Source organism: Carassius auratus, linkage group LG44F (genome assembly GCF_003368295.1).
Source record: "Carassius auratus strain Wakin linkage group LG44F, ASM336829v1, whole genome shotgun sequence".
In the NCBI taxonomy this organism is placed as follows: domain Eukaryota; kingdom Metazoa; phylum Chordata; class Actinopteri; order Cypriniformes; family Cyprinidae; genus Carassius; species Carassius auratus.
In genome coordinates this window covers 989,737-1,005,542 of record NC_039298.1, presented here as the reverse complement: position 1 = coordinate 1,005,542, position 15,806 = coordinate 989,737, and the positions used below count along the sequence as shown (strand labels likewise).

The 15,806-nt window shown below is 37.3% G+C and overlaps 1 protein-coding gene across 1 annotated transcript in view; it reads left to right on the top strand.

The window, feature by feature from the left end:
- The window catches only part of LOC113068270 (RNA polymerase II subunit A C-terminal domain phosphatase-like), a 108,389-nt gene extending 97,812 nt beyond the window's left edge, over positions 1 to 10,577 (top strand). Inside the window, exon 13 of the mRNA XM_026240940.1 lies at positions 8,831 to 10,577. Coding sequence (XP_026096725.1) covers positions 8,831 to 8,987 — 157 coding nt within the window. The 3' untranslated portion in view covers positions 8,988 to 10,577. The remainder of the gene's footprint in view (positions 1 to 8,830) is intronic.
- Positions 10,578 to 15,806: the final 5,229 nt, after the last annotated feature.

Sequence of the window (15,806 nt, the reverse complement as noted above, 5' to 3'; positions counted from 1 at the left end):
ATGTTTTGTGCTGACCAAGGCTGTATTTATTTGATCAGAATTGCAGTAAAACAGAAATATTGTGGAATATTATTAAACTGTTTTCTATTGCAATATATGTTAAAATGTCATTTATTGCCGAATTTCCCGCATCATTACTCTCCAGTCTCCAGTGTCACATGATCCTTCAGAAATCATTCTAGTATGATGATTTAATGCTCAAGAAACATTTATTCCTATTATTTGTCATGATTCTTTGATAAATTAGAAATATTTTGTACCCTTATAAATGTATTTACGGTTATTATTTATCAATTTAATGAGTCTTAATGAATAAAAGTATTAATTTTTACTTATTTTAACCCCAAATGGATGAATTTAAATGGTAGTAATAAAGTAAAAAAAAGAAAGAAAGAAAGTTTCAGTTTATGGTCATTACATTCACTTTTCATCGACTCCAGAATGACAGGAGAGAGAGGGGTAAATGAGTGACATTACTTATCCAAAAGTGTGTTGTAAACCCAATCATCATGCTTACCCTTTCCTTACCTACTACTTCTTTCCACTACCTGTAGGTGTTGGAAAAACTTGAAACATTAACTGACTCAAAACTTTCATACTATCCTTTTGCTGCACTGAAAGCACTGCTTTTTCTTATTTTTTTCCTTTAGAAGCTCTGACTGTGTGGTTTAATTAATTACAAGTTAATGGAGCCATCTTAAAATCACTGAGCTTTAAATCTGTTACATAGATCTGCCTGGAGCCATCGAAGCTTCAGGTCAGTCCACGAGCCTCCTGCTGTGTGCTGCGCTGCTGTAATGGAGACCGTACAGCACTGTCTGACATCCTGCTGTTTAAAGAGCATCCACTGATCCAGACCAGTGGACGCTGAATGACCAGTTAAAGGACCAGATGAAATTCTTGAATCATTTTTCCTGCGTTGGCATATATCCTGTTCATACAGTTGCATATGGGAACATATCATCATGTAATCAATAAAGGATCCATTTGTATCTGCAGTTGTTTTGACAACTTTCAGGAGTTTAATATCATACTGAGGTTTAAAAGGTGGGTGTCAGTGTCAGTATAACAATATTAAGAAATTTATATTTTTATTAGGATGCATTAAATTAATCGAAAGTGACCGCAAGGGCATTCATAATGTTACAAAAGATTTATATTTCAAATAAATGCTGTTCTTTTGAAATCTCCAGTTCTTGAAAAAAAAAAGTTTTCAACATTGATAATAATCAGAAATGTTTCTTGAGCAGAAAATCAGCATATTATTCTGAGTTCTGAAAGGATCATGTGTGGATTAAAGATGTTAAAAATTCAGCTTTTATCACAGCAATAAATTACATTTGATAAGATTTCTGTTTTACAATAGAAAGATCGTAATTATGTTTCACATTATTATTGTTTTTACTGTATTTTGGATCAGATAAATGCAGACTTCATGGGCTGAAGGGATCTTATTGACCTCCAACGTTTTTTGTGTACATTTTAGACTCTTCAGAATGTTTTTTTTTTTTTTATTGTCACAAAATCTCTCTTTAAACCATTTTTCAGTTCAAGCTGCGGTCCCAACAGAATGTGATTGATGGGCCACAGAACTTAAATGTGTGCGGTCTGCGTTTGCGAATGCTACTGTAAACAGAAACGATCTTCTGAATGAAACATTCACGCCTCATTCACCCGTTAGGCTGACCTCATGTTCACACTGATACTTGAAGATGCATCAGGACAAAACGTGACACTTATTGACCAGCGTGGTCCACTACATGCATGTGCGACCATCAATTACCCCCTCCATCTTCATTCAATATTGCCCATCATGGTGCTTAACACGGCCATGTGAAAATGAAGCCTTGCGGGTTCAGTCGAACACACATCACTAAACCTCCAGGGTCGATCCACTGCCTCTTTTGTGGCTTTAAAACGATAGTCTTCGTTTACTCACCTGTATGATTTTCTTTCTTCAGTTTCCTCTTTTGAGATCCACAGAAGAAAGAAAACACAGATTGGGAGTGACACGAGGGCAAGAAATTATGAAACCGTTTTCCTTTTCCGTCTCTTTAATGGTGGTGTTGTGCTTTTGTTCTCTCTGTCTTATGCTTTCTCTTTTGTCTTCCTCTCCTCGTCAGTGTTTTTTTCTCTAGATCTTTCTCTTGGCTATGAGGGCCTGTTTAAATCTTCCAGGTGCATTCAGACATTCAACTCTGGCTGGCTGAGTTTCTGCAGTCACATCCTCCTCCCACAAGCCCATTCTCTCGTCCTCGCAGTCTTTGTGCTGGCGTAATCTGTTTCTTGTAGACAGTGAGAGACTGAGGGAATGAGACAGAACTTAAAAAACAAGGATATTCCTTCCTTTGCACAGCATTCCTTTCTAGTCTGAAGATGCAGTTTCATGCACATTGTTGGTTTTACTTCTGGTCAGCATTGAGTTGAGGTGTAATTTTTGTGCAGTTGTCAGCAGAAAGATTCATTTGTCTTTCTCCAAATGCTGTTACGGTGTCATGATCCCATTATTGCACAAAAAATAAATATTTTGCATTTCTGTTGAAGCATTTCTGTAGTTCAATCACAAAAGTACATTATTTGCATGTGCTTTAAAGGCTTGCCGGTTAAACAGTTAATTTGTGTGCTGTTCTGACATGCACTTTTTGTGTACACCTGAAGCGCGTGCACACTAAAGTTTGTCAGATAGCACCTGATTACTGGACTAAGTTAACTCTGTCTGTGTCTGGTTGCAATGTTAATGTCAAAACACACAGAGTTAACATGTGAATGTAGTTGGTTATGTCTAAAGTGAAAGTAAAAAGTGAGAGAAAACCAGATGCCTTATGTATTAGATTTGAGCAGTTCTTATATGTATATATATCCATCATGTCATTCCAAACCTGTAAGAACTTCGTTCATCTTCGGAACACAAATTAAGATATTTTTGTGAAATCCAAGAGCTTTCTGAAACTGCATAGACAGCAATGCAATTGAAACAATCAATGCCCAGAAATTAAGTAAGGAGGTTATTAACGTGGTCCATGTGACATCAGTGGTTCAACCGTAATGATACAAAGCTACGAGAATACTTTCTGTGTGCAAAGAAAACAAAAATAACTACTTTATTCAACAGTTTCTTCTCTTCCATATCAGTCAACATGTCAATCAATCACCTTTATTTATATAGTGCTTTAAACAAAATACATTGCGCCAAAGCACTGAACAACATTCATTTGGAAAACAGTGTCTCAATAATGCAAAATGATAGTTAAAGGCAGTTCATCATTGAATTAATTGATGTCATCTCTGTTCAGTTGAAATAGTGTCTGTTTTAATTTGCAATCAAGTCAACGATATCGCTGTAGATGAAGTGACCCCAACTAAGCAAGCCAGAGGCGACAGCGGCAAGGAACCGAAACTCCATCGGGGACAGAATGGAGAAAAAAACCTTGGGAGAAACCAGGCTCAGTTGGGGGGCCAGTTCTCCTCTGACCAGACGAAACCAGTAGTTCAATTCCAGGCTGCAGCAAAGTCAGATTGTGCAGAAGAATCATCTGTTTCCTGTGGTCTTGTCCTGGTGCTCCTCTGAGACAAGGTCTTTACAGGGGATCTGTATCTGGGGCTCTAGTTGTCCTGGTCTCCGCTGTCTTTCAGGGCAGTAGAGGTCCTTTCTAGGTGCTGATCCACCATCTGGTCTGGATACGTACTGGATCCGGGTGACTGCAGTGACCCTCTGATCTGGACACAGACTGGATCTGGTGGCCACGGTGACCTCGGAACAAGAGAGAAACAGACAAATATTAGCGTAGATGCCATTCTTCTAATGATGTAGAAAGTACGGTGTTATGTGAAGTGTTCCGGTTCCAGTTTACCTAATTAATGCAGCCTAAAAATCCTTTAACGGATTTGGATATTAAAAGCATATTAGTATGTTATGTGTATGCCAGGTTAAAGAGATGGGTCTTTAATCTAGATTTAAACTGCAAGAGTGTGTCTGCCTCCCGAACAATATTAGGTAGGTTATTCCAGAGTTTAGGCGCCAAATAGGAAAAGGATCTGCCGCCCGCAGTTGATTTTGATATTCTAGGTATTATCAGATTGCCTGAGTTTTGAGAACGTAGCGGACGTAGAGGAGTATAATGTAAAAGGAGCTCATTCAAATACTGAGGTGCTAAACCATTCAGGGCTTTATAAGTAATAAGCAATATTTTAAAATCTATACGATGTTTGATAGGGAGCCAGTGCAGTGTGGACAGGACCGGGCTAATATGGTCATACTTCCTGGTTCTAGTAAGAACTCTTGCTGCTGCATTTTGGACTAGCTGTAGTTTGTTTACCAAGCGTGCAGAACAACCACCCAATAAAGCATTACAATAGTCTAACCTTGAAGTCATAAATGCATGGATTAACATTTCTGCATTTGACATTGAGAGCATAGGCCGTAATTTAGATATATTTTTGAGATGGAAAAATGCAGTTTTACAAATGCTAGAAACGTGGCTTTCTAAGGAAAGATTGCGATCAAGTAGCACACCTAGGTTCCTAACTGATGACGAAAAATTGACAGAGCAACCATCAAGTCTTAGACAGTGTTCTAGGTTATTACAAGTAGAGTTTTTAGGCCCTATGATTAACACCTCTGTTTTTTCTGAATTTAGCAGTAAGAAATTACTCGTCATCCAACTTTTTATATCGACTATGCATTCCATTAGTTTTTCAAATTGGTGTGTTTCACCGGGCTGCGAGGAAATATAGAGCTGCGTATCATCAGCATAACAGTGAAAGCTAACACCATGTTTCCTGATGATATCTCCCAAGGGTAACATATAAAGCGTGAAGAGTAGCGGCCCTAGAACTGAGCCTTGAGGTACTCCATACTGCACTTGTGATCGATATGATACATCTTCATTCACTGCTACGAACTGATGGCGGTCATATAAGTACGATTTAAACCATGCTAATGCACTTCCACTGATGCCAACAAAGTGTTCAAGTCTATGCAAAAGAATGTTGTGGTCAATTGTGTCAAACGCAGCACTAAGATCCAATAAAACTAATAGAGAGATACACCCACGATCAGATGATAAGAGCAGATCATTTGTAACTCTAAGGAGAGCAGTTTCAGTACTATGATACGGTCTCAATCCTGACTGGAAATCCTCACATATACCATTTTTCTCTAAGAAGGAATATAATTGTGAGGATACCACCTTTTCTAGTATCTTGGACAGAAAAGGGAGATTCGAGATTGGTCTATAATTAACTAGTTCTCTGGGGTCAAGTTGTGGCTTTTTTATGAGAGGCTTAATAACAGCCAGTTTGAAGGTTTTGGGGACATATCCTAATAACAATGAGGAATTAATAATAGTCAGAAGAGGACCTATGACTTCTGGAAGCACCTCTTTTAAGAGCTTAGATGGTATAGGGTCTAACATACATGTAGTAAGTTTAGATGATTTAACAAGTTTATACAATTCTTCCTCTCCTATAGTAGAGAATGAGTGGAACTGTTCCTCAGGGGGTCTATGTGCACTGTCTGATGCGAAACTGTAGCTGACGGCTGAATGGTTGCAATTTTATCTCTAATAGTATCGATTTTAGAAGTAAAGTAGTTCATAAAGTCATTACTGCTGTGGTGTTGGGAAATGTCAACACTTGTTGAGGCTTTATTTTTCGTTAATTTAGCCACTGTATTGAATAAATACCTGGGGTTATGTTTGTTTTCTTCTAAAAGAGAAGAAAAGTAATCAGATCTAGCAGTTTTTAATGCTTTTCGGTAGGATATGCTACTTTCCCGCCAAGCAATACGAAATACCTCTAGTTTTGTTTTCCTCCAGCTGCGCTCCATTTTTCGGGCTGCTCTCTTTAGGGTGCGAGTATGCTCATTATACCATGGTGTCAAACTGTTTTCCTTAACCTTTCTTAAGCGTAAAGGAGCAACTGTATTTAAAGTGCTAGAAAAGAGAGAGTCCATAGTTTCTGTTACATCATCAAGTTGTTCTGAGGTTTTGGATATGCTAAGGAATTCGGATACATCAGGAAGATAACTTAAAAAGCTGTCTTTTGTGGTAGAAGTGATGGTTCTTCGATACTTGTAACAAGAAGTAGAATTTACAATTTTGGCTATATGAAGTTTACACAGAACTAAATAATGATCTGAGATATCATCACTTGGCTGAATAATTTCAACACTATCAACATCAATTCCATGTGACAGTATTAAATCTAGAGTATGATTTCGACAATGAGTAGGTCCTGAAACGTGTTGTCTAACACCAATAGAGTTCAGAATGTCTATAAATGCTGATCCCAATACATCTTTTTCATTATCGACATGGATATTAAAATCACCAACTATTAAGACTTTATCTGCAGCCAGAACTAACTCGGATGTAAAATCACCAAACTCTTTAATAAAGTCTGTATGGTGCCCTGGTGGCCTGTATACAGTAGCCAGTACAAACATAACAGGGGATTGTGTACCTTTATGAATAAAATCATTTATTTTAGGCAAAGCATCAGGCTCTCCCATCACGCAAAAACCCCGATGTGACACTCATTTAGGTCCCCCTTGTTTTGATTTGCATAAAATGTAACAATTAACAGTACACTGTAATGCTTTTATAGACAAAATGGAATGTACACAAACCTGTATTTTACAGAAGAAATGCATCAATTCGATGGCGCTTAGAACTGCTCTCTCCTGAAGAGGACGCAAAATCGAAGCAATAAATAACTCAACCACTGGGTTACTTCTGACCCAAGCAACAACCTTCCGGTCTCGCTCTTGAAACCAACACGGAAGTGACTATAACTGCAGTTCACTGACTAGCTCCAAAAGTAGTCAATCCCATAGACCCCCCCCCCCCATGTTAAAATACCCAACCTAACAGCTGAAAATTTTTTTAAAGCCTGGTACAAAATGTGGTTTTGGTATATATAGCAAATTTTGTCCTTCAAGACAGCTGTGAGGGGGGTGAATTTTTTTTATAAATAACTCCTCCATTTAAATTATATTAAGCCTTAAAGTTCTCCATAATTAAGGGCGTGGCCACTTGAGTAAATTAGCCAGGAGTGACGCGTGGTGACCCACTTCCAAAACGGTGATGATCGGCTCCGCCCACTTTGGCCTTCAGTTTTTATACAGTCTGTGGTCTAACCTGTATCAGAGTAACACAAAATCTTCCCAAACAATAAAAAAAAATTACCCAAAAGTCTCAACCCAGCGTTTGGGTTGAAAATAATAACCCAGGAATTTTTAGAGTGAACAAAATACAATCTAAAAAAACATCAAGGTTAAAAGAACAAAAACTTCAAGATATGTTCCAGATTTAAGGTCATTTAATTTAATTTGTGTTGCCTTCACAGTGTTTCACATTAGACTTGAGATATGGAGCAACTATAGTCATTTTTATGTAAATCTGTTCTTATAATTTAGTTTTTCGTTTTTTGTAGTTAATGAATATGTTGTTGTTGACTAATTTTCACTTTCATAATAGTTTTAGTTAATGATAATGATGATAACTTTGACAATGATCTCCCATATGCATATCTGTACTTCAACTTCTGACTTAAATCAGATCTCAGATTTAACCACATTAAATATCACATAAAGAAAAGGGAATAACAGCAGTCTGAATAACAGTGATGTGCTTTGGTCTGTGGTTTGACTGAAGACTGGACTTAAACTAACGTCTTCAGTTTGAGTGCACCGTGAAGGAGCTTCCAGAGCTTTGAGACAAACTTCCTGTTTCTGTTTCTTCTAATTCTCCTATGTACATGGACACAGACAGAAATGATGTGAACACAACATAGAGCCTCATTTTCTCTGTACAGTCCATAAATACCAAACACAGGTGTCTGCTGCATTGTCAGGCTGACTTTCTTTCCTAATGTTTTCGATTTTCTGTCCTTCCTTTGCTTTTATCTTTTATTCATGTGGTCGGGCTGGTTCTTTATCAGCAGGTGGTAGTGGATTCATCATTACACTAAATGTGAGACACACATACTCTCCAGTGATCAAAGCAGCTGTCTGTACTATCAGCACATCTAATGACAGCCGGCACTTATTTAGTTCTGCCAGAGCATTATTATATCTGACTTCTTCAAAACTTGCTTACAGGGTAGTTGTGTGTGTGTGTGTGTGTGTCAGTTTGATTGGCTTTCATTCATGTAATGCTGATGTTCTAAACATGTTACTGCAGGGTGTGTTGGCAGATATTTCTTTCCACCACAAAACACAAAAACGGCATAAATGAAGCGTAAATGTGTCTCTATGATTTGTGCTTTCAGAATCAAGTCATAGCTTTGTATGTTGCACATAGAAAAGTTAAAAGCGAAAGGGCCACAATGGAAGATTAATAATGACTTGCATTTCTTTAAGACTTTTAATAAAGAGCACAAATCATATGAACCACATTTAATGGCGATTGATGGCACGTGGTCACTGTGCTAATTTTATGATTGCTAATAGTTAATTGAACACTTAATATTTCTCACTCCAAAGAACATGAGATTTGTTGTATTATTGCATATAAGCAGCCATACTTACACACCAGTTTGTTACCTATTCTCAGAGAGTGCTGTCTAAGTTAGGATGGCATTTTTGTTTCGTTTTTGTGGTGCTTCAGGGTCCTGGCATTGATCCACTCCACTGGTGCCTGTCAGAAGCAGGTGGAGATTGTGACATGCGAACCAGCGGCCTGCAAACCATGACAGAGTGCCACAACCAATCACTGTCAACAACACTATAACCCTTGCAACCAGACCATTTTGAACCAATGAGCTTTTCCTCCAAACTTCGTTGACTAATGAGCATCACTGACCGACGCCTCTGTGTTTCTATCTTTAGGGCCCACAAAAGGAAACTGGAGGAGGCCAGAGAAGATGACGCTGATGATGATGATGATGATGGCGGCTCCAGTAAAGACTCCAATGAGGAGGGCAGCAGCTCGGAGGCTGATGAGATGGCCGCTGCGCTGGATGCGGAGCTAAATGATTTCATGTGAGCTGATTGGACGACCATGCAAGTGGACTATTCTGTGTTACCTGAGACAAAACATGTGTTCGTGTCGCTGTTATACAGCGCAAGTGTGCGTGTGTGTGTGTGTGTGTGAGTAAAACAAATGGGTTTACAAAGTAGATAGATATGTACAAATAGAGTTTTAGTTGGACAATCCAACATTTTATTGTTAATTGACTTACAGTACATAGAGGTGTGGGAAGTAGAGCTTCTGTATCTGCTGTTTTACTTAGTTTCTGTTCCAAAATTAATTTTTATATAAATCAAAATGAAACTAATATTTCAACTAATTGGTAATGAATGCCAAAGAGTCTGAAGCAGGTCTGCTGCTGAGAGCTGAGAGACGTTTGGAAGTGTTTGTGGTCTTCACCAGCAGTCAAACTCTGATGCCCGAATGTGTCCAGTGTCGTCTCTTTCCTTTGGTTTTCTGTGTCGTTTTGTGACTGACACTGTGCTGCACCAATCCCAGGATACCAGCACCTTTTAGACACGCCCACAACCATTATCATCAAAAAACACACATCTGCAACACAACTGAAGAACTGCTGAGAACGTGAAATGTAAAATCAGTTCATTGGTAATAAGCTTGCAACATAACATCCGTTATGGTTCAAAACTGGTTTGTTATTATTGTTTGCATATTAAAAGAATAGTTCGCAAAAAAATGGCTTGCATAGATCTGGCATCATTTACTCACCCTTGTGTTGAAGCAAGAAACACAAAATGAGATGTTAGGCAGAATGTCTGAGCTGCTTTATTAATACAGTGTTAATGCCACAGTCGAAAATGAGCAATTTACAAATCCATAATCTACATAATCTGAAGCCATAAAATAGCTTTAGGTGAGGAAAATACTGGAAAGTCATTGTCTTAACATCATGTTTAACATCATGGAATTTGGTCACAAGACAAAATGCATATCAATGCAAAATGTAATAGTTCATATGGCTTTTCAGAGCTTAGTGGTCTGAAAAATAATTGATTTGTTCCTCACATAAAGGTAATGTATGAATTCAGAGCACTAGGAACGGCACACATGACTAGCATAGGTAACTTTTAATGATGCCTTTCTTGTTCTTGGGGTTTGACATCATAAATCCAACTTTCTTTGTGGATAAAAGAGCTGCTCAGACATTCTGTACCTACAAATTTATACTTCTGATCTTAATGCTATTAAGATGACATTGAAATGCCATTTTTACTCTGATGTCAGCGTACAGATATCTTCATTTGGCTTCAGGTGCTGAAGGTGAACACTGTGGCAAGCGTTAAAGCGGGTGTTTGTTGACTCTTATGCCACCCTGAACCATCACTGTACGCACTGATCAGATCTGGGCCTGTAGGCGTCCAGTCTAAGACCAGTTTCATGTATTCACTGGATCTAGCTGGTCTTCTTCTGCCGAGCTGCTTGAACGATGAGACGTCCAGATCTAACTCGGTTTACATGTTTCTCAGACGGATTTTCTTTCACTTTCCTTGTGGTGTTGTTATTTTCAACAATGTTAAGTATTTGTATAATCTATTTTGTACTTGACAAAGAAAATGCTTTTCATTAAATAAAGATTTGTTTTATAAACCAGTGTTTTGAGGGTTTTTTGCATTGTTGACTGCAGTGTATTGTTTTAATAAAAAAACCTGACCTCAATGGTATATTGTAAGAAATCTGAAGTTGTGAAAGCTCAAAAACTTGAGGCAGCCTGCTGAAATATAATGACCATAATGGAAAAATTGTTGTATTAACAGTTAAAGCAGATCTGTGCAAACTTTTAAATTTTAAAATAATACTGTTACTGGTGGATTGAAGTTCAATAATCTTACATTTTAAATTAAGCAGAGCATGAACATTACTGTACATGATGGAACTGTCCTAGTTTGTCTAACTTCTGTATCAGTTTGAGGAAACTGAAAAGCTTATATTGAGTAACTATTATATTGTAACTGTACTTGTATACATCAAAACAAGTTTAGTATATACTCACTGAAATCAAAGAAACTTCTTCAACGAGAACACTAACCACCGTAATGGTGACTTGAAACATTGACTTAAGATAAAAACATCTTGGCCGATGTCAATATATTTCCTTTTGTTTTGAAACATCACCAAGTCTCTTGTGCAGAAATTCTAAACAAATTATTTTTTTATTTGTTAGAATAATTTTTTTTTAATGAGAGTACATTGAATAACTATATAATATAACTTTTTTTAGACAGATGCACTTGAAACCTTAAAGGGGTCATGTGATGCAAATTCAAGTTTTCCTTTCTTTTCAGAGTGTTACAAGCTGTTCATGAATAGATAAGATCCCTAAAGTTGCAAAGACTAAAGTAACAAGGATCCCAAACAAATGTAAATCACCCTTCAGACAAAAGTTTGCTTCAAGAACTAGGACACTGCTGACGTGATCTTATCGCTAGTGCACCGATGCCGATGTTTGCATTTATCGTTTTGTCAATTTTATAAGTTTTATCGGCCCATTCCGATAATATCGTGCATCTCTAAACAAAAAATGCTTAAGAGAAATAGTTTCTGCAGGATTTCCCTGATGTAAAATTAGCTGGAGCTCATTAGGCCTGCAGTGCTGCTTTAGTAGTGATTTAACTCTGGCCACTGTGTTGTAGGAGAAAATCAGTCCGGACGCCTCCTGTCTCTATGATCCTCTTTCATCCACCCACTCGAAAGCATTCAATGAAACACTCAAGAGTCTTTGAGTGCAGTGAACGCAGCTTTACCATGAAGCAGCACATCTGGAATACAGATGATGCCCATTTACAGTGCAGTCGAGTGGATGAGTTTCTCAAACGTCTGAAAACACTCTAGACTTAAATGATTAGTTAGTTTCAGTGAATTATCTTCATATTTAAATCACTACAGATCCCACAGCTACTCTGCTGAATGTCTAGAGGTTTCTTCTGAAATCTCATAACACGCCAATGTATTAATCCTGAGATTAAGGAGTAGATCCCTCAATGGGCTTCTCAGAATAATCGTAATCCCACTAATCTTTTAATTGTCATCTATGCGATGGATATTAGCTGTAATGTGCGGTCTCAACTTTACTCTTTTCTAACGTCAGTGCTGTGTTAATACATAAGGAATTATAACTACCTATGCAACAATGTACAGTGGCCCCAAAATTATTTGGACACTTGAATCACACTTAAAAATGTCCTAGTTGCTTTGAACTTGTTCTTGAAAGTAATTGCATTATATATAAAAAAAATATACAAATCATGCCAACTGGCATATATTTCAAAGAAGCATAATACATTTTTTTTTTTTTTTTTTTTTTAGCAAATCATGAAATATTCAAAAGAATAATGGGGTAACTCTAATAGATTTTTAACTATAAAACTATAATATATTTATGTGAGATACTGCCAGAGAGGTCAATTTACCTGGTAAATCTGTACTTTCACCCGTTCAGATTCACAGGTTTTACAGTGATTTTCTGGTTGTTTGGCTCTCAGAGATGAGGCGAGTATACATGAGCCCTTTCTCTTGCTGTTTCTTGCTCTCTCATCTGTTCTCAGTGCTGCGTGGTGGGAAAGGTCAGCACAGTCCAGCAGAAACAGCTGCTTTATGTTTGGACTGACAGCTTTATCAATGAAGCTCTCTCAATTGCTTCTTCTCATCACTGATTTTCCGCCATGTAAGTTTGCCGCTTTCCATTGGGGAAGTACTATGAATGAAGCTCAAAAAGCCAATAGTTCTGTGTGTATGTGTATTGTTGATCATGAACACTGGCGGTGTAGCAATTCCCTTGGGGAACTAAAATGATTAAGACCAGGCAAATGTTTGATTTCTGTGTTTATGATTTTTACTTAAGGTCAGGCTTCCTGGACAGACTAAAATCGTTTATTCAAAGTCACTGAAGTTTCTGATGAGGGAAACATTTTAAAATCAATTTCAAAAGTAACACTGCAAATATACTATACAGAGAATAATTAGTGAAATTGTAATAAAATGAAAATTAGCTGAAAATGTAATTACCCACTGGCCATGTAGGCCACATGTAGTATTTGTTTATCTATCAGAACAGATTTGGAGAAATGTAGCATTTCGTCACTTGCTGACCAATGGATGCTCTGCAGTGAATGGGTGCCGTCAGAATGAGAGTCCAAACAGCTGATAAAAACACCACTCCGGTCCATCAGTTAATGTCTTGTGAAGTGAAAATATATATACACTAAAACAGGCAGTGTGAAATGGTCAACAACAAAAAAAAAAAAAATCATTTCATGTTATTTTTTATATCATCTGGGCTAAAGTCATTTAATGAGTTGTTTCTCCCAGGATATGTTGCACTATTTGAGTATAAAAAATAGCGGAAATCATGAATAATTCTGTGATTTTATTTGATGCAAACAAATATGTTATATTCTAAATATGCTGCATGGTATGTCTAAGTGTCCTAAAATTGAGACTTAGACAATTCTTGTATTTTTAACTGTTTTTCATAGGTGTGTACGATCAAGGTTGGAGCTGAACTCCACAGGAACATGTTTAATGGTTAATATTGCAATTAGGTTAGATTTGACAAAGTCCAGGTTTTGTCTGAAGTGAATGTAAGCAGATGGTGAGAAAGCAAGACTATGGTGTATCAGTATTGGATCTGTGTCTTAAAGTGACAGCAGCTTAATAAAGCTGTGCCATCATTAACGTTAATCAAACGACAAAAGACTGGGATTTATTGGTAAAGATGTGTACGAACCCTGACTCATTAACATCTACATCAACAAATTTTCATTTAAATTACATAATTAGTGAATAAGTCAGCAGCAAAAAAACAAATTAGTGGACTAAATGCCTTTACACTGCAATTTTAAGTTGAGAACTTTAGAAGTGTTTGTGGGTTTTTGTTTGTTAGAAACATTCACAAAGTGATCGGCCAGTTCACAGTGTGCTTGTGATAGCCACAGTATGTGATTATTCAGACTTAAAAGACTTGAATGTTTGCACATCATATTTAATGTTGCCCATGTGAGGTGGTTTATGAGCAGAGCTTTTAGATGAGCTGTGGGAGATCATAAAGTGGTCGAAACATTGAATAAATTCTGCAGTAACTCCCTCACAAACGAGAGTAGAAATAATGGTGAAAGACAATGACCCCACCATCACTCATAAAGATAGTGAAAATGGCCCACAGCTGTAATTTCCTGAAAAAAGAGTGGATTAATGAAATGAGAAGCACTGTTCTCAATCCACTGCTTAAATTATGCAAAAAGCATGAATTTGAGGTCTATATAATATAATGTTTTTATTGTCCCTTGTAATATCACATTTTTATTATATTATGCTATTTAAAGGCTTAAGCAATATATATTATAAATTATATAATATATATATATATATATATATATATATATATATATATATATATATATATAAAAACATTTTCTTATTTTGCGGGTGTGTTGTGTTACAGTTTGTTTAGTAAATGTTTATTTTATTTTTTGTCCAGGATTGATCGATCAAAAATATTTTTCTTTATTTACTTACTTAGCCGTATATGAGTGACCATACTGTTATACAATAAGGGAAGCATACAGTATACAGCTCTGAACAAAATTAAGAGAGCGCTCAAATTTGTCTTAAATCAGCCTCTCTAAAAGTATGACAGCCATTCCATTCTGTTGCATTTCAGCACAGGCACACCTCGTTCTGTTTAATGAAGTACTGATCTGGTCATCACCTCAAATCTTATTTAATGAGAAGTAAAGAAGAAAAACACTGCTGCGGTCATCACTATCCTCTTGCAATAAGAACAGCTGAATGGCAAAAACAGTGCTAGTAGTACAGTACCTCAAAAGTAATTGGAATCAAATAATAACTACTGGCCATGCCAAAAGAGTTTTGAGTGAGAAAAAGAAGGGTGGAATTCTTGGTTTTACTCGCAGAGAGATCTTTTTCAAAGACAGCGGTTCATAAGAACAAAGTCAAGCTGCAGACATCGGGGACAACAAAGCTGCAGAGCGGCAGAGACCGAAAACAACTCTCCTCTGACCGGGATTACCGCCAAATCATTCAATTGTCACTCAACTAATGATCTTCAAAAAGAATAGCAAATGTCAGCTGGGGTGAAGTACATGGCGAGGACAGTCAAAATAAGACCTTTAACAATAAGAAGCAAAGAAGAGCTGGCTGAGGTTTCCAGTTTTTGATGAGTTTTCAGTTTGCAGAGGACTACTAATAATCTGGGGGTGCTTCAGCAAGGCTGGAATCAGGTACAGTTGTTTTTGTGAGGGGCGCAGTATCAAGCCACGTACGAGGTTGTCCTGGAAGAAAACTTGCTTCCTTCTGCTCTGACTGTGTTCCTCAACTCTGAGGACTGGTTTTTCGTCTAAATGAAGGACCACCAGATCAAGACCCTGTCATGGCCAGCCCAATCTCCAGTCCTGAACTCCTCTGGAGTGTGATCAAGAGAAAGATGGATGGTCACAAGTCATCAAACGAAGCCGAGGTGCTTGAATTTTTGCAGTGGCACACTCTCCAATGCAAGTTTGTGTGAGCCCTCTGTGAATAGTGTCAAAGGTTGATATTGAGATTATTTATAACCCTGCTTCTGTTCAATGAATGTTTATTGCATTATTATAGTTATATTATAATCAGTGTTACACCGATGGTGTTTTGTCTTTGTGTGTAAGAAACCATCAGTTTACAGTTTAATGGAGAGGATGCTTACAATGAACTCTGATTCATCATGTGGTTTTCTGTTTTCCCACCTGTACTATTGTTGTGGTTATCCTTAAAGGTGCAAAGCAGATTTTGGTTGTACATGTAGATTGGTATATTAAAGGTACAGGT